This window comes from Bos indicus x Bos taurus, chromosome 9 (assembly GCF_003369695.1).
Source record: "Bos indicus x Bos taurus breed Angus x Brahman F1 hybrid chromosome 9, Bos_hybrid_MaternalHap_v2.0, whole genome shotgun sequence".
Classification (NCBI taxonomy): Eukaryota; Metazoa; Chordata; class Mammalia; order Artiodactyla; family Bovidae; genus Bos; species Bos indicus x Bos taurus.
In genome coordinates, this window is record NC_040084.1 from 60949579 (window position 1) to 60968787 (window position 19209).

Below are 19209 nucleotides of genomic sequence, written 5' to 3' on the forward strand. Positions count from 1 at the left end.
CACTGCCCGGGGGAGGTGCCAGTGTGGGTCATTCACAACCAACACCCTCAGGAGCTGGCATCTGGGCAGAGCAAATACCACCATCTACAGAAGATAAAACTCTAAAAGTTAACTTAGAGGGACTCAGTGGTTAAGACTCAAGGCCTCCAATGCAGGGGACACAGGTTCGATCCCTGGTTGGGGAAATAAGGTCCACTGTGCCACATGGTGCTCCAAAAAAACAAAAAGTTAACTTAGAGACCTGGGTTTCCCAAGCTTCTGGAAGGAGGCAGCTGCTCCTGGCCATGTCTGTGTCCTCCTTACTATGGGTAGACAAGCGAGTCAGTAGGTCACTGCATGAGCCGACACGTTTGTTTGGGTTCTAGGATTACGGTCACTGCCATGTGCAACATGGATTTCAGCCACTTTCCCCTGGATTCTCAGACCTGTTCTTTGGAGCTGGAAAGCTGTAAGTATCTGTATTCGTAATGACAGATCTTTGCCTTCTTCCCTCCCTGTGCCATTTTAGTAACTCTGAGGCTGAGTACCGCCTGCCAGAGATAAGACCTATTTACTCCCAGGCCCTGTTGCTCCACCTTGCCTCAGAAGACAAGGAGTCAAATTAATTTCTTTTCCTCTCCCCAAAGATGCATATACAGATGAAGATCTGATGCTATATTGGAAGAATGGGGACGAATCCCTGAAAACGGACGAAAAGATCTCCCTATCTCAGTTTCTGATTCAGAAATTCCACACCACTTCCAGACTGGCCTTCTACAGCAGCACAGGTAGCTAACTTCTGCCGCAGTTGGGTTCACATGTGGAAGAAAACACATGAGAATGCTTCTTTGGCCCCCTTCCGATGAGAAGAATTTTTTTTATTATTTTAATAATGCATAGTGCAACAAAACAAAACTAGAACTTAAATGCAGAGGATTTAAAAGTTGCTGCCCTCTGAAATCCCATGGCTGGAGGCACTCACTCTGAACAATTCAGCAAATATCCTTGCAGACATCCTGATTAATTATGTCATTTTACAAAATTATGTAATTTTACAAAATTGTTGTTGTTTAGTCACTAAGTAATATCTGACTCTTTTGAGACCCCATGGACTGTAGCCTGCCGGCCTTCTCTGCCCATGGGATTTCCCAGGCAAGGCTACTGGAATGGGTTGACATTTCCTTCTCCAGACAATTGTTCCAACCCGGGGATAGAACTGGTGTCTCTAATCTTGGCAGGTGGATTCTCTACCACTGAGCTACCTGGAAAGCCCTTAGAAAAATTACAAAAGTGTAATATTACAAAAGTCAGGTTTTACACACAATTCTATAAACTGATTCATCTGACTTAATGATATAAATGGATAGCTTTCCAAGGAAATGTATTTACAACCTATATTCAGAGATATAGATTCATTTCTCATGTATAGTGTGACTTCTTCTTGGACCCTGGGTCCATATTTGAAGTTTTGAGAGCGTCCATTTGTGAGCTCTTCTCTGACCTCACAATCAGCCCTTGTAAATAGTTGCCTAGGGGCACCCTAACAAAGTACCACAAACTGGATGCTTGAAACAATAGGAATGTGTTCACTCCCAGTGCTAAGGCTGGAAGCCTGAGCACTATGCTCCTCCTGAAGGCTCTGGGAAGGAATCCTTCCCTGCCTCCTATCAGCTCCTGGTGGTTATAGCATTACTTCAACCTCAGCCTTTATTTTTATGTTGCTCCCTGTGTCTCTGGTGTGTCCATGGTATGTCTGACTCTTTGCAACCCCGTGGACTGTAGTCCACCAGGCTCCTCTATCCATGGAATTCTCCAGGCAAGAATACTGGCGTGAGTAGCCATTCCCTTCTCTGGGGGATCTTCCCAACCTGGGGACTGAACCCAGGTCTCGTGCATTGCAGGCAGAGCATTACCATCTGAGCCACCAGGGAATCCCGTGTTTTTGTGTATCTATGTTCAAACTTCCCTCTTCTCTAAGGACCCCTGTCATTGGGTTATGGGCCACCCTAACTCAAAGGGACCTCACCTTACTTTGATTACATGTACAAAGACCTGATTTCTCAGTAAGGTCACATTCACAGGTGGTGGAAGTTAGGACTTCAATGTACCTTTATACAATATACAGCTCTGCAGTAGCCACAGGACCATAGAAGACTTCTCACTCCCTTACGTTTCCTGTCCCAGTGCTGAGAAGCTCAGGCCCAGGTGTGGGAAGATTTTGTGCTACTGTCTGCTCCTGCGTGGCCACTATCTCCCCATTTGCCTGCTTCCAGCCCCACCCTTCTGTCCACAACATCCAACAGTAGAGAAGAGCGAGCCCCAGCCAAGGGTGTCAGGACAGCCTTTCATGTCCATGGTGCTCACCTTCATCCCTCTCTTCTCTTCTGCTCTGATGTATATTTGGCACACAATCTTCTTTTCTCATCTCTTCTTGGCAAGTTTAAATAAACTCTTTTCTAAAACCTTTTTTTGAAACAAATTATTTTTTGGCTGCACCAAACAGCATGTGGGATCAACCAGGGATAGAACTTGTGCCCCCTGCAATGGAATTGTGGAGTCTTAACCTCTGGGCAACCAGGGAAGCCCCTAAAACCATTTTAAAGAATTTCTTTTTCATTATGTGCTGCTGTTTTGAGTGTTCTATATGAATTAACTACTGTCTACCTAACAAATCTATGGTGTAGATAATATTGATATTCTCCCCAGTTTATAGACCAGAAAACTGAGGCTCAGAGGGATTAGATTTTAGAAAGGAAGCTTATTGTACTAAGGCAACCAATCATGAACTTTTACGTTTCTGCTGAAGATGAATATGATGATGGGAAAGAAGGGCTCCCAGGAAAGGAGTTTGTTTTTGCCACTGTAATGGGCTCTCACTGGCTTCTTCCTGTGTCCCACAGGCTGGTACAACCGTCTGTACATCAACTTCACGTTGCGTCGCCACATCTTCTTCTTCTTGCTCCAAACCTACTTTCCCGCCACCCTGATGGTCATGCTGTCCTGGGTGTCCTTCTGGATCGACCGCAGAGCTGTGCCCGCCAGAGTCTCACTGGGTAAAAGCACTTGATAAGGTGTGGCAGGGTGGTTTTTGTTTTTGTTTTCTTTTTCAACCAGTCACCATGTAGAGAAGTAAAAGCCACCATTCAGAGTTCTTAAGTGATGGTCTGTCCAAGTCAGAGGAGCGAACTTTCCTCTTACTTCTTGCTTTCCAATTCCACACTGCCCTCAGTTTCCCAGACCACATGGTGAAAACCTCAGGAAGCTCAAACCACACCACCTCTGCTCAAATCATTTCAGAAAGAGAGCACTTTTCTGGGATGTGGACTTCCACCACTGGTAGTGCCAGAGCTCAGTACTTTGATAAATGAGGCAATTCGACAAATGCCCAAACTTACTATGTAAATACAAAAACTTAGCTTGTTGGCTTTGTTTAGACAGAGTTTGGGAGCAGGACCCATGTTTCATGATTTCTTGGAAGGAGAGGGGGGCTGCATTCCCTGGAGTTGTGGCTTAGCCTTGGAAGCCCCTAAGTGTCAGAGTCAGCACTTGCACCTCATCATTGTCAATTTGGACAAAACCAGGTTGGGCCCTGAGACACAAGAGGGTTTGACCAGCAAGGCACAATGAGGAAGAAACCGGTGTGACAGGCTTTCTGGACTCAGAGGAGGGCGGATGTGTTCTTTTCTTGAGGTTTGGGAAGGTTCCTTGAGAGGGGTTCTTTAGCCCCTGCTTTTAAATTTTTATTAAATTAAATTAATTAGTTTTAAATTTAAATTCAATTAGTTACATTTTTATTAAATTAAAAAAATTATTTTTTATTGAAGTATAGTCGATTTTCACAGTGACTGTTTTAAATCGTACATCTGAGCAGATCCTCTGGGATGCACCATGGATCTTGGCAGTCACATCACAGAGACCCCCAGCTCCAAGGGGCTCAGAGTAAAAGGGGACACGCAGGGAGTGGCCCAGGAGGAGAACGGGGTGGCTGCTTTGGAGCAGACCCTCACACCTCTATGAGGTGGAAACCTTCCAAGGGCACTTCTGGTTGGATATGAGAGAGAGAGAATGTAAAATGGGGCAGCCATGCACGCTTGTCAGAGGCTGAACTAAAGCTGGACATTGCAGGGATCACCACGGTGCTGACCATGTCCACCATCATCACGGGCGTGAACGCCTCCATGCCCCGAGTGTCCTACATCAAGGCCGTGGACATCTACCTCTGGGTCAGCTTTGTGTTCGTGTTCCTCTCGGTGCTGGAGTACGCGGCCGTCAACTACCTGACCACCGTGCAGGAGCGGAAGGAGCGGAAGCTGCAGGAGAAGGCGAGAAAAGTTTCATTCATTTCCTTGTTGGAGTCCATGCTGCTGGTTGGATGAGAATAGCGGGGAGGGGAGAAAAGGGAGATGTTTGTGCAAAAGGAGGAGGATCCATTTCGGAATATTCTAGCTTCTATCACAACGGATCCCAGAAAGTAGCTAGTCTTTGGACAAAAACTAGAAAGGCTTGGGTTCTTGATCTCAGCTCTGCCACTTCTTTTGGCCCTCAGTTTCCTCATCTGTTTTAAAAAAGTATAACAGAATCCTCACCCCACCTACCTCCCAGGGTTACTGTTAAGGGTTACAACACCCTTGCAATAATGTATGGGAAAGTTACTTTGAAATTGTATGGTTCTAGATGCACATAAAGTCTCACTATCATTCCTGAACATGTCTAGGGAAAATGTCTCCATGACCTTTGAGCAGACAAGAGGAAAGTTCTAGAATAAAAAACTCATATATTTATCAGTTCTCTGGCCCATTGATCCTGAGACTTTAGCCTTTAGGCTCATTGGAAATACTGTGCTATCTACACAGCACTGCACTACACTAAAGTATACCATGAGATGGAATGCAAATGGGGAATTCAGGGCAATGCACGTGGGCAGAGAGGGAAAGTCTCTTCTGTTCACACACAGACTCTTATTAATCATGTTAAGAAATAAAATGCCAACTTGTTACCAAATCCTTACTAATCATTGCACTAATAAAAACGATGTTCATCTGAAAGATGTAGAGATTAAGGGACTGAAAAATTCTACATTGATGCATGTCTAGGTGTCTGGGAGCTCCTTTGCATAAGAAAGCTTTAAATTTTAGGCAAAGAGGACGTGTTGCATTTTCAAAAATAGTCTTTCAATTCCACAATATATCTGCTAAGTATTTCCAGGGTGTCTTCAAATATGCTAGAATGTTTAAGATACACATTTCAAGTTCTCTTCATAACTTTTCTGCTTCAGCATTTTGGGTATTTGTTCACATTTTCAATAATCTGTACATTGTTCATTATCAAATGCCTTTAATTCTACTTAAGCACTTGATTTATACTCTGTTAGGCTTTCCTTGTGGAGAGCTTTTCAAAAAGTAGCAAAGCCTTCCTCTAACAAATATGGGCTTACGAACTATTAACCTCATATAACATGTTCTCAGGCAGATCATCAACCTATTACCATACGATGAGCCTGGTCTTGGGCAGTGATGATATGATGCTATCTAAGGAGCAAAGAGGAAGTCATCAGTGGACAGACCATTGGCCCCAAGTCTAGTTCCCTGTCTATGGGAACAGAAACCCGGGCAGTAAGGGCTTGCTCTCCACTGTTGTCTAACATGCAATTGAAAGGCTGAGAAGGTATAGCTGCTGGAGGAGAGGTGGGGAGACATGAAATCTCTCTCTCACTGCTCCACAGAGAAATCACTATTCACGACTGTTAACATGGCCCCCAGTGGAGCTGAGGTTCCCAAAGGGGCCTGGATTCACCTTCTCAGCCTACTAAAGATGAAGATTCCAGGCATACCCCATACCTATGGATTCAGATTCTCTGGAGCTGGCACCCTGGAATTGGCATTGCGGACAAGTTCCTGAGCAATTCTGATGCCCACTGAAGTCTGGCTTCTGCTCTGCAGATGGCAAGTCTAACCAGAGCCTGCTAGATTCACCCAGGTTCAAGAGAGGGCTCTATGCTGCTTTGGGTTGAAGCTGGAAGGCAAAGCATGGAGGCACGGGGTCTGCTCCACCGTATGTGCTCAAATTCTTTGGCTGATTATCCAGACCTGCCCAGTGTGCCAAGAGCCACTTAATTTTTCTTAGAAATGAGCTGATGTGGGAAATAGAGATTTTCCATAATCTTGAGCATCACCTGATTCTAACTCAAAATCTTAAAAGTCTGTGTTTATTTTAGCAGACAGAATTTCAGCTTAGAACAAGGAAAAGGAGTAAAGACCTGTGTCTTAAAAAAAGAAGTCCCCAGTGATATAAAAATATCTCATAATTTTACCAAGTTTGGGTGTGATTATATCTAAATGCAAAGAATTGAATAGATGACCTCTTATTAACCCTTATCCTTAAAATTTATGTTATTCTAGGAATGTATTAATGTGCTACTTAATTATTGTTGCTGATGGGAAAAGACATAGAAATTATAATGAAACAATCATGCCTGATTTAAAAAAAACAGCTCTCCAAACTATAGATTTCTTCAAGTGTAAAAATACTTCAAGTAATTTTGATTTTTTTCATCTATTTTTGTATCCTAATGCCTCTTGGTATCCATCTGTATATTTCAAGATCTATGACAATAGGAGATAGGGTGTGGAATATTATTATTTTACTTTGCCAGATGGAAAAGGCACACCAGGGCTGAGAGCAGAGTTTGAAACATATTACAACCAACAGACTGAGAATAAACCCATGGTCAGTTGGCTAGCATCATATCTTTGTCCAGCATCAATCAAACACAAATCCTTTTTACTTGGGTATGTGAATCCTTGTTTAAACTTTTAATAATCTGTACATAGATTATTGTCAAATACCTTTGGATTATATTTAAATACTTTTGGACTTTATACAGGAAAGTATTGGACTTTCCTGTATAGAGTCATTTAAAATATGGCAAAGCCTTCGTTCAACAAATATGGGCTCATGAGCCAAACATTAACGGATGCCAACTTTGCTGACTCAAATTGTGAGGAGGAGTTAAGTAAAACCATTTCCCTCCCTCCACCTTATAATTTCTCATGAACATTTTCATACTTGCAGAAGTGGTTGAAAAAATGGGATAATGTGCATCCATACACCCTGCCCCTCCATCCAACATTGCTGACATTTTGCCATTTTTGTGTGAGCTTTTTCTCATATAAATATATTTTTTTGTCAGTGCAGTTGAACCATTTAAAAGTACAGGGCAAAGGGCTGGTGGGGGATGGGATAATTAAGAGTTTGGGATGAACAGATATATACTACTGTATATAAAACAGATAAAGACCTACTGTATAGCACAGGGAACTGTATTCAATAGCTTGTTATAACCTATAATGGAAAAGACTCGGAAAAAGGTCTCATATATATCTATCTGCATATGCATACTTATATATATAAAACTGAATCACTTTGTTCTATACCTGAAACTATACCTTGTAAATCAATTATACTTAGAGGATTATCCAAGAAAAAATAAAATAAAACAATAAATGTACATAACAGGCAGGCACCATGATTCTTGAACCTTAAATGTAACCCTTTAAAATAAGGACATTCTCCTACCTAATCATCTTTGTATTTATACACAGAGGTGGGGGCCCCAGGTTGGAACTAGAATATATGGATTTAAAGTCCTGATTCTGACACCAGCTGTCTGATCCCAGGAGAGCTGTAAAGCTTCTCTTGTTCTTAGTTTTTGCTTCTGCAACTGAGGGCTTTTGGACTAGATCAGTGATTCTGCTTAGTAGAATAACCTGAGAGCCTTAAATCAATTAGTCTAGAGTGGAGCCTGGGTGTGCCCAGTTTAAAGCACTCCCAAGGTGATTCTAATATGCAGCTAGGGTAGAGAGTCATTGGACAAAGTGATCTCTGGAGATGTTGCTAGTTCTGCTTTCTGTGGTTCCAAATAGCCGTGGGCTATACTCTCAGCCAGGCCCCTTCATCTGGACCTCTTCCAGGTCTAAACGTGCCTGACATCTCCCCTTGTGTTTGTTGCCTGCAGTTCCCATGCATGTGTGGGATGCTTCACTCGAGAACCATGATGCTAGATGGAAGCTACAGTGAGTCCGAGGCCAACAGCCTAGCTGGGTACCCGAGAAGCCATATTCTGCCAGAAGAAGAAAGACAAGACAAAATAGTGGTCCACCTGGCCCTGAGCAACGAATCCAGCTCCTCCAGGAAGAAGGGGCTTCTGAAGGGCCAGGTGGGTCTTCGCATCTTCCAGAACACCCACGCCATCGACAAATACTCCCGGTTGATATTCCCAGCTTCCTACATATTTTTCAACTTGATTTATTGGTCAGTGTTTGCCTAGGGACTCCGAGGCCGTGCCTGGTGAAGGTAACTTCTAGACCCTTGGACTGTCCTGCCTGATATGGACATCTATGGGGTCTGGCCAGCTGCCCACACGTGGACCTGCTGACCATGTCTCCTCACAGACAAAGAGCAGCTCCTGGACCACCTTGAGCAGCATCCTGGCCCCTGGAGGACCCCAGGAGCCCTCCAGCTGCCCTTCCCCAGACCTCGTGGGCTTGCTCATCATTCCTTCTGTGTTGTGTCCCACTTCTTGCCTCTCTGGGACTGTCTTCTTCTGTTCTTGTGTGTGAATGAAGGCTCAAATGCCTTCCAGATAAATATTCTGAGACCCTTATAAGGCCTAGGATTCTGTTATAGAGGAAAGAGGAAAATGAAAGGCAAGCTTAGGGGCTTTCTTGATAGGAGACAGGAAATGAGGATTCAAAATGAAAACGAAAAAATCTGTAAACTCTACACCTGGATTAAGTGCCTATCTAGGAAAGAAGAAAAAGGAAAACTCAGATCCAAGACAGGAAATGATTTGACCTGAGTGAGTCTGGCAACTCCTATGATTTTGCAGTATTAAGGAACATCATTCTTTCATCCATCCATTCAGCCACTCATTAAATACCCACCCTGTGCCAGCGCTTATTTTTCTCAGCAATATGTGACAATATGTACTGAATATTGCCTACCAGGGATACACTGCCAAAACTCATCAAGATACAGAGTTTTTTTGGGGGGATGGCCATCTGGATACAGTTGACTCCACTAAAAGGTTGACCTTTTAGTCTCCCATTCCTCCAGAGGCTGAGTTGATAACCCTCAGCCCAAGACCCCATCATAAATCAAACTGTTAGCCTAGACCATCTGGCATGGCTGTAGGCCCCCAGGTGAACAAAGACCCTCCTATCAGGCAGGACAGTTCAGGGGTCTAGAAGTTACCTCCCAAGAGCTGGAGGCCAAGGCCCAAATCTGTCTTTTGTCGAGGTAATCCTGTACTACACAATAATCCTTGTCAATTCCTCATTGTTAATGTGAATAACTCTGCTTCCAGTCATTAGAAGATTCATGTAACAGACATTTAAAAACATCCCTAGATATTGGGATTTCTTGGTGGCTCAGATAGTAAAGAATCTGCCTGCAATGCAGGAGACCTGGGTTTTATCCCTGGGTTGGAAAGATCCCCTGGAGAAGGGAATGGCAACCCACTCTAGTATTCTTGCCTGGAGAATTCCATGGACAGAGGAGCCTGATGGGCTATAGTCTATGGGGTCTCAAAGAATTGGACACAACAGAGTGTCTAACACTTTCATTTTTTTTCACTACACTAGACATAGTGGGATCCAAAGGAAGAATAAGACATAATTATATTTTCACACAGCCCTCAGAGAAAGGACTGGTCAAGGATGTGATATATGATTATGTATCATTAAAAATGTTACACGCAACAAAAATGGTTCAATGTGTAATGGAAACTCTGAGGAAGGAATAATTTCCAGTGGAAGACTGAATCTTGTGGAGATAACAGCTTCTGAGCTGTTCCCTGAAGGTTGGGGATCTGGAGAAGAAATGTTCATGCCAAGCGCACATGTAGAAAGTACATGCTAGATATGGGGTTTTCAGTATGGTAGCCACTGGCCATGAATTTAAATTTAAGTTAATTAAAGTTAAAAAAACTGAGTTCTTGCCACATGGCTCTAGCCACATTTCAAGTGCTCTACTCAATAGCCATATGTGGCCAGTGGCTGTTGTATTGGATAGTACAGAGTTATAAAACATTTCCACAGTCACAGAAAGTCTTATTAGCGCTGCTGTGGATGGAAGGATTGGCCTGAGCAAAAAGCTTGAGAGAGGCAGGATAGTTTGGGATTGCCGAGTGTAGAGTTTGTGGGGCAAGTCATCTTTTTTTGCTGGATCCTAGTTTACGGGACAGAGAAGGCAATGGCACCCCACTCCAGTACTCTTGCCTGGAGAATCCCATGGATGGAGGAGCCTCGTGGGCTGCCATCTCTGGGGTTGCACAGAGTCGGACACGACTGAAGGGACTTAGCAGCAGCAGCAGCAGCAGTTTGCGGAAGAGGTGAGAGATGCACCATTTTTGCAACACTAGGAGTCATGGCAGGCCCCCCAACCTCTCCTCACACACCCATGCTGATGGGGACAGCATCCCCTCCACGTAGTTGCCTGGCCCAAGACCAGTGGCTTTCCCAGCCTCGTAAACAAATGAAGAATGAAGGTCCATAAAGAAGGAAATTGCATGGTACAGGGCATCTGGAAATGTTTAGAAACCTATACTCTCTGGAGACTCTCTAGGCCACACTGCTGCTCAAAGAATAATAATTACATTGTCATTAAAAATACATCCTGTTGCTCTAGTTGTCATATTTAATTTCAATAGTGCTTGACTTCTGACCACGTTGTCTTCATAAATGGAAGCTCCTGTAGCATGGTGGGCTGTTCACACTTAACAAAAATAAAGATGTATTTTAACTAGCTTATGTAGTGAACTGGCATTCATTCTATAGCAAACAGAATTGTAAACAGCATTTTATCATGAGCCAACGACACCTGCGGATTTAGCACAGTCTTATTGTAATAATGTGACTCTACGTGAGAAAGGTAGAAATTTAAATGAGGTAAAGAGGAGACAACCATAGGAGTGGAGAACAGGAATTAAAGGAATGTTGAGAAGAGAATGATTCACCATAGAGAGAGGACAGAGGAGTAAACATAGCTGTTATCAGAGATGCTTGAATGATGCTTGATTTCACTGAATCTAAGATGTCCCCATAGCTTATGTACCACTGAGAGGAAAAAATGCTGCTAATTAAATTATAGCAGTCAATGATTATAGGATGAATCCCGACTTCATCAATGTTAAATTGTAAAACATGTGTATGCTGGAATAAAAGAAATAGGTATTATACAAAAAATGATGATCAGACATACTTCTTGGACACCAAGGAGACAACATTTATCATACAGTTGTCTTCAAGGCCTTATGCCCAGGTGGGAGATGGGGTGGTGCCTGGGGTGGTAGCAGATAAAGAAATGAATGGGAAACTCCATTTAGCCACTAAGAAACTTACACTGGGGAATTCCCTGAAGGTCCAGGGGTTAGTACTTGATGCTTTCACTGCTGAGGCCCAGGTTCAATCCCTGGTGAGGGAACTAAGATCCCACAGGGCTGTGCAGAGTGACCAAAAAAAAAAAAAAAAAGAAAGACAAAAGATAAAAAAGTTCACACTCATAGTAGGCATGGTTCAAAATGGTTCAAAGGAGGGAGAGATTACAGATTTTGCTGTTTATGGTAAATTTTGAGCAATGGCTAAATATAATTTCAACTAATAGGAAAGGAGGGAAGGGAATATTACCATGGCAGAAGGAAACTTGGGTGTGTTCAGGGAACTTCCCTGAACGTAGGGGACTTCCCCGGTTTCCAGTGGTTAAGACTCTGAACTCCCAGTGCAGGGTGCATGGGTTCAATCCCTGGTCAGGGAACTAAGATCCCACATGCCACAACTAAAGATCCCATGTGCCTCAGTGAAGATCTGGCACAGGCAAATAAACAAATATTTTTTAAAAATCGTGCAGATAGATGATGGCCTTCCTTGGCAAAGAAGAGGAACCAGTCTCTCAAGTACACGCCACCAAATGTACAAAAGTCTTGGGGTCACATCCTAGCAGTTCCAGGACCCTGGTGTCAAGGGTCCTTCTAGGTTCATTCCACTTGAAATAAACCTGGGGAAGAAATTGGATGGGCCTTGTCTGGGCCCACAAATGTCAAAGAAAACCAGAGCTCTGGGTTGTAAGCAAGTTTAGAAAGTTAAGATTCTTCAAAACCACTTTGATTTTGTTCTTCCCTCTGCAGAAGGGAGACCATGAAGTAAAAAAAGTGGAAAGCTGCTGAGTTTCAGGGAACCAATGAAGCAGGAAAATAATGGTGATGATAGTGGAGAAAGTTCATGTTAAGCTCCGTGATGTGTAGAAGTGCAGCCTGTGTGCTGACATTGACTTAGACGAGGCAGCCAGAGGAAGAAGCTAGTTCAGTGGAAGGTGAGGAGTCTGGGTCTGGCAGGCAAGCAGAGAAGTAGAAACTTAACAAGGCTGGCCTAGGGCTGAAGGGAACAAAGATTTGGGACTATCTTCCCAGATGTGCTCAAGAAAGCTCTATCAAGGGGAACAAAATGCCCCAGAAGAAAAGCAGAAGAGAGGTCTGGAGATAAAAGCTTGGGAGTACTTATTTAGGTGGGAAGAGGAATGCTGATCAGAGAAATGAATAAACTGAAGACTGTCACAGATACAGCAAGAAGGAATACTCTCGAGTTAGGGAGAGGAGGGCTGGGGGCAAATAATAACATAAAAATTGAGAAGGGTAAGGGCTGTGAACAAACAAAGCGAGATGGAGGCCAGAGGTTAGATGGGATCAATCATGCACGTAGGGGACTTCCCCGGTTTCCAGTGGTTAAGACTCTGAACTCCCAGTGCAGGGTGCACGGGTTCATTCCCTGGTCAGGGAACTAAGATCCACATGCCACAACTAAAGATCCCATGTGCCTCAGTGAAGACCTGGCACAGGCAAATAAATAAATATTTTTTAAAAATCATGCAGATAGATGATGGCCTTCCTTGGCAAAGAAGAGGAACCAGTCTCTCAAGTACAAAAGGTTTATGTGGGTAGAAGGAAAAATGTTCAGAGAACTGCTATTTACAATAGGAGATGGTTTTAGACTCTTGTTTTCTTGGAGGACTTCAAAAGAATACTATGGCATAACTGGCCTGGATGAGGTTGTGGTTTTAAAGCTGGGGTCTTCAAACTCTTCTACTGGAGTTGGTGGAAATGGTCCAAGTATAACCTGGTTACTGGATCTGTGGACCCAGCTTGGGAAGCAGCAGTCTTGAGTGCTTAAGACTCTGCACTTCCACTGCAGGCGAGTGTAGGTTCGATCCCTGGTAGGGAAACTAGGACCCCGTATGCCTCTGTGCAGGGCAACTGCACTGTGTAAAGGGAGGAGTGCGAAGTGCACTCTGCTCCAAGAGCACCACAGTGAGAGCTGGATGTGTGGCTCCTAACTCATTTCTCACATAAACTTCACGGGGGTCTCAAGGATTTTCATTCTACACACTGAATGAAATGTGCTATCTTCCATAATTGTGTTCAACCCATCAGGTAGGTGGATTTGCATGAAACAATTCATTGCTCAAGTTCAGTTCAGTTCAGTTGCTCAGTCGTATCCGACTCTTTGCAACCCCATGAATCGCAGCACGCCAGGCCTCCCTGTCCATCACCAACTCCCGGAGTTCACTCAGACTCATGTCCATCGAGTTGGTGATGCCATCCACACATCTCATCCTCTGTCATCCCCTTCTCCTCCTGCCCCCAATCCCTCCCAGCATCAGTCTTTTCCAATGAGTCAACTCTTCACATGACATGGCCAAAGTACTGGAGTTTCAGCTTTAGCATCATTCCTTCCAAAGAAATCCCAGGGCTGATCTCCTTCAGAATGGACTGGTTGCATCTCCTTGCAGTCCAAGGGACTCTCAAGAGTCTTCTCCAACACGACACTTCAAAAGCATCAATTCTTCGGTGCTCAGCCTTCTTCACAGTCCAACTCTCACATCCATACATGAACACAGGAAAAACCATAGCCTTGACTGGACGAAATTTTGTTGGCAAAGTAATGTCTCTGCTTTTGAATATGCTATCTAGGTTGGTCATAACTTTCCTTCCAAGGAGTAAGCCTCTTTTAATTTCATGGCTGCAGTCGCCATCTGCAGTGATTTTGGAGCCCAAAAAGATAAAGTCTGACACTGTTTCCACTGTTTCCCCGTCTATTTCCCATGAAACGATGGGACCAGATGCCATGATCTTTGTTTCTGAATATTGAGCTTTAAGCCAACTTTTTCCCTCTCCTCTTTCACTTTCATCAAGAGGCTTTTTAGTTCCTCTTCACTTTCTGCCATAAGGGTGGTGTTATCTGCATATCTGAGGTTATTGATACTTTTCCCGGCAATCTTGATTCCAGCTTGTGCTTCTTCCAGCCCAGCACTTCTCATAGTATTTTCAGGCAAAAAGTGATTTATTTCTTTGCTTAGAGAAGCGGCTGAAAAACAAAACCCAAACTGGCCTGGGTTGTGCTGAAACATGTCTGCCTGGAGTTATCCTAACAGCCAGTTGGAATTGAGAGTTAAACTAGGACATGGGCTTAGCTCCTTGAGACCAGAAGCTGAGCTGTGGGATCAACAGCCATTCAGAGCAGTCTACACATCCCCTACCCTCTACCCCTAACCCCACACCGATCACTAAGCAATGTGACGCAAGTTAAAATGGTACCCACGGGGAAACCTGTGCACCAGCATGAGAGAACACTGGCCTATTTGCACTGACAGCTAAATCCCATGCCAGAAGGGACCTATGTCCCAGCCTGTCCAACCTCCAGAGCTATCTGAGGGCAGTCCACACCTGTAGTATAAACATACTCTCCATCAGCGGATTCATTAAAATATTCAGTCCTCACTTTCAGATCTGCAGATGTCATCATGAAATGGCATTTGGGTCAACGTTGAGAATATTAGGTTTGGGATTTATTTTAAAAGATAAATTGAAAAACCAACTTCAGGTGTAGTACACCACGTTGAATCTAAACTGACCAGGTTTATGATGGCGAGTGCCGTGTAGTCCACTTAGCCCAAGGTGTCTCACATTAAATGTGCCTATTAATAACCTGCAGACCCTGTTAAAATGCAGATTCTCATTTGGTAGGTTTGGGAGGGGACCTTGGCTTATGTGTTTCTTTCATTCTTTTTAATAAATATTTATTTGGCTGAGCTGCATCTTAGCTGTGGCAGGTGGGATCTTAGTTCCCCAATTAGGAACTGAACCAGGTCCCCTGCATTGGGAGTGCAGACTGTTAGCCACTGGACCGCCAGGAAAGTTCCAGGATTATGCGTTTCTAACACGTGGCCTGGAGATGTCAGTGCTGCTGGCCTGCAGACCACATCTTAAGTAGGGAGGCCCTAGGGACCCCTCCCTCATAACTTGAAGTCGAGCTCAGATATTGCCTCCCTTTTGTGACTTTCCCTTACATCCTCTCCCTTTCCAAAGCATAACTTATCTTTAACTCTTCTATATTTCCAAAGCATGTTATATATTTGTACACTGAGGCATTTCCTTGATGTTGTGATTATTCTCCTTAATCCATGCTTCCCAGGCCTGGGTTAGTCACCTGGCAAGCTGTTGAGAAAGTCTCAGTGCCTGAGCCCCACCCCCAGAGTTCATGATTTTCTTATAATCCCAACTCTTTTTGGTGGATTGTTGTTAATAACAGTAACTCTTTTTAAAAGGCTAGTACCAAGTCTGAAATAGATTTTGGGGGGAGAGTTTTGCATGGTTTTCAAACTGTGTTCCCTGGAACCCAAGAGGTTCTCTTGGGCAGGGGTGGGGTGTGCTTCAGGGTCTGCTCTGGGAGTGAGATGCTGCAGTAGGGTTTAGAGGAGGTAAGAGGTGAAAATGGCAAGATACAGGCCAGAAACAGAACTGGAACTTCTGGCCCCCAAACCTTTTCACTTTTATGGTTTCCCACAAGAAAGCTGTGCGGTCTGAGACACAAAGGGCCCAAGGGAATTTTACATCTTCTCCTATCAACATTCCTTAATCCAGAAGGTACCTGGCCTCCTGGCATGGGTGGAATGGAGGCCAGAGGTGAGAGTAACAGGCAGGCAGGTACTACCAGGTAGAGCTTTGGTTTTCTGCTCCAACATTGGATTTGCCCAAACTGCTTGAAGGAAGATTTTAGACCCAGGTCCTGGTCCTCTGGTTGCCAACCTCTTCTGACCTCCTGCCTTTACCCAGTTCCTCCTTCCTGTCACCTTTCCTTTCCCCAGAGAGCACCCCTCCTCTGCACCCAGTAGGAAGCTGGCAGCTGCGGCCCCGTATTTCCAATTACCCACTATGTCCAGGCTGCCGTGGCCTTGAAGGGCTGCAGAGCGTGGCCATGAACCTCTCTGCTTCCTCCTGAGAGCAGAGAGAGTGTATGTGAGTGAAATCTGCAGCAGCGGATGTAATCACAGGTGTAACAAGCCTTACAGTGTCAGCTCCGAGGGGCAGGGCTTTTGTCTAGCTTCTCAGCTGCTGTATTCCAGGGTACATAACAGTGTTGGCACATGCTATTTGCTCAGTAATTTTGATGGAAAGAAGGAATGACAGCTAGTTTTTAAACTGAAGCATAATTGATTTACAATGTTTTATTAGTCATACAGAGTCGGACACGACTGAAGCGACTTAGCAGCAGCAGCAGTGTACAGCAAAGTAATTCAACTATACATAAAAAATATGAATTTTCTTGTCGTCCTTGAGCAGGGGCCATGCTAACCTCTGTATTGTTCTGATTTTAGGATATATGCGCCAAAGTGATCACTAAAGATACTGTTCATAAGTGCTCACTACGCACTAGACACTGTGCTATGTATAGATATAGAAATTTCTTCTCTCCAAAATCTCAGGCTTTATATTTTTTATTTTAATTTCAGTTACCCTTGACTACCGTCTTTTATATTGAAATGTTGGAGAAGAAGGAGATAGTTGTACTTCATCTATTATTGTAAAGATGTCCCCAAACTAAGATATTTTCCTCATAGTTGCACCTTTTACATGTAAGGACCCATGTATGATTTTTACCAAAATTTTTTTTACACTCTGCTGTTTGTAGAGAAATTGCTTCAAAGGTACTGCATTATAGCTTTGTAATTAGAAAAAAGGATGCCTTATCTTTTTATCTAATTTCTTTTCTTTTTATCTTTCACTTATTCATGTTCAGTATGGAGGCAGGAAGCTAGATATGAAGTGAATGCATTTTGCCAGTCATGTGACCTTGAGTAATTTAATTAATCTCTCTGAGTTTTAATCTCTGTACCTGAAAAAAAAAAAAGAGGATAATTCTGGCCTCTTAGTGTGGATGGGAGGAATGAGTTAGAGGGTCTGAAGTATTCAGTTCAGAAAATTTAAAAATAGACAAAGGGGAGAAGGAAGGGGATGAGGAGGAAGAAGAAGGAAAAGAGAGGGGAGAAAGAGAGGACGAGCCAACTTTTAATTTTGCCAAGTGAAAATATTTGAAACCACACCCACAAACCAATCTATAATTGCATCTATAACTGCAATCATTTCTAGTGCTGTTGTTCAGCTGTGTCTGACTCTTTTCGACTCTATGGACCGTAGCCTGCCAGGCTCTTCTGTTCATGGGATTCTCCGGGCAAGAATACTGGAGTGAATTGCCATTTCCTCCTGCAAGGGATTTTCCCAACCCAGGGATTGAACCTGTGTCTCCTACATTGGCAGGTGGATTCTTTACCACCTAGAAAGCCCACAATCATTTCTAAATCAACAACAAAAATTTTCACACTGAAAATGTAGGAAGACGTGATCTCAGAATATAAAATCCTTCTAGTCTGCTCTTTACCCTGACATTTTCATCAAAAGAACAGAAGAAAACTGTCATGGACCAGCTGGAGTGTTGGGAGGCCAACTTTCCAGGGAACTGTCTCACCCTTCATTTTGCAGATAAAAAGACAGACCCAGAGAGCCTGAGTAACAGGCTTTATGTCAGATGGCTAGTTATTAAAGAAAAAGTAATACCCTAATATGGACAAAAGTATCTTGTCCAGATACCCTAAATTAGTTAGTATCCATCAGACTACACAAAACTGGTGGCAACATGTGACCTGGGTTGAGGCTTGTTCTTTTGGCTCCAGATTTCATCCTCTCAGCCCTCTGATGCCCTGGGACACCTGTGAACACCCCGATCCTGGTACTACATGGGTTCTCTCTGAAGCTGGAATGAGATGGCCTCGCTCTCAGGATTCTTCGCTGAATCTTGCTATTCGTTGAGCATCATGGAGTATATTTCTGGCCTCAGGAAAACTCCTTTGAAAAAATTCTCTTCATGTCATGGAATACCTTCCCGGTTGCATTTGTTCTCAGTGACTTGCTGTTTCCATTAGACTCAGTTACCACTGAAAGAACAAGGGCTTCGGAAGAAAGCAGTCTGGAAGAGGCAGTCCAGACAGTACATCAGCTCTCTCCATATAGACCTCAGGGACGGGAAACTTTCTAGCTCACCGCATACAGCCCTAGAGTGTGGCCCTTGACCTCATGGTTCAAGACAGTGACAGGAGCTTGAGCCATCATTGTTTTTTCAAATTTTTTTAAAATTATTTTTTCTAGTCCTGCCACATGACATGTGGGATCCTAGTTTCCCGACCAGGGATCAAACCCATGCCCCCTGCAGTGGAAGCATGGCATCTTAACCGCTGGACCACCAGCCATCATTTCTGCCACTGGAGAAGCAGGATGCTTAAGGGGATGAAGGGGAAAGGGAGTGTGCCTGTAATCTTTCAAGGAAAGTTCCAGGAGGTTGTCACACATTTCCCACTGGACAGAACTTGGTCCCTTGGCCACATCTACCTTCAAAGAATGCTGGGAAATATATTTATTCTGAATAGGCATATACCTAACCCACAAAGAGGAAATGCTGAAAGAAAGGGAAAACACAGAGTATAGGATAGAGCAGTTCCTGCCATACCACCGAATAGCGCACTCCCTTGTTCCCATGTGCTGTGCTGTGCTAAGTGGCTTCAGCCGTGTCTGACTCTCTGACGCTATGGACTGTAGCCTGCCAGGCTCCTCTGTCCATAGGATTCTTCAGGCAAGAACACTGGAGTGGGTTGCCATGCCCTCCTCCGGGGATCTTCCTGAAGCACCAGTGAAGAACTATAGGGAAGCTCCTCTCTAAGCACATGTATGGCTGATGCATCCGCTCTCCCTGCCTCTCACGCATACTCCTTCCTGTTATATCTCAAATGTGAAGCAGACGGTTAGAGAGAAATGAGTCTTTCTAATGTACTATGGGGATGTCTAGAGCTTCA

The 19209-nt window shown here is 43.9% G+C and overlaps 1 protein-coding gene and 1 pseudogene across 1 annotated transcript in view; one reads left to right on the forward strand and one right to left on the reverse strand.

Annotated features, from left to right (window-relative positions):
• The window catches only part of GABRR2 (gamma-aminobutyric acid type A receptor rho2 subunit), a 40394-nt gene extending 31603 nt beyond the window's left edge, over window positions 1–8791 (forward strand). The window contains exons 5-9 of the mRNA XM_027551411.1: window positions 366–448; window positions 627–767; window positions 2880–3032; window positions 4105–4301; window positions 7994–8791. Of these exons, the coding sequence (XP_027407212.1) occupies window positions 366–448; window positions 627–767; window positions 2880–3032; window positions 4105–4301; window positions 7994–8305 (886 nt within the window). The 3' untranslated portion in view covers window positions 8306–8791. The remainder of the gene's footprint in view (window positions 1–365; window positions 449–626; window positions 768–2879; window positions 3033–4104; window positions 4302–7993) is intronic.
• Window positions 8792–16615: 7824 nt separating this feature from the next.
• On the reverse strand, window positions 16616–16706 carry LOC113898953 (annotated as a pseudogene).
• Between the last annotated feature and the right edge of the window lie 2503 nt (window positions 16707–19209).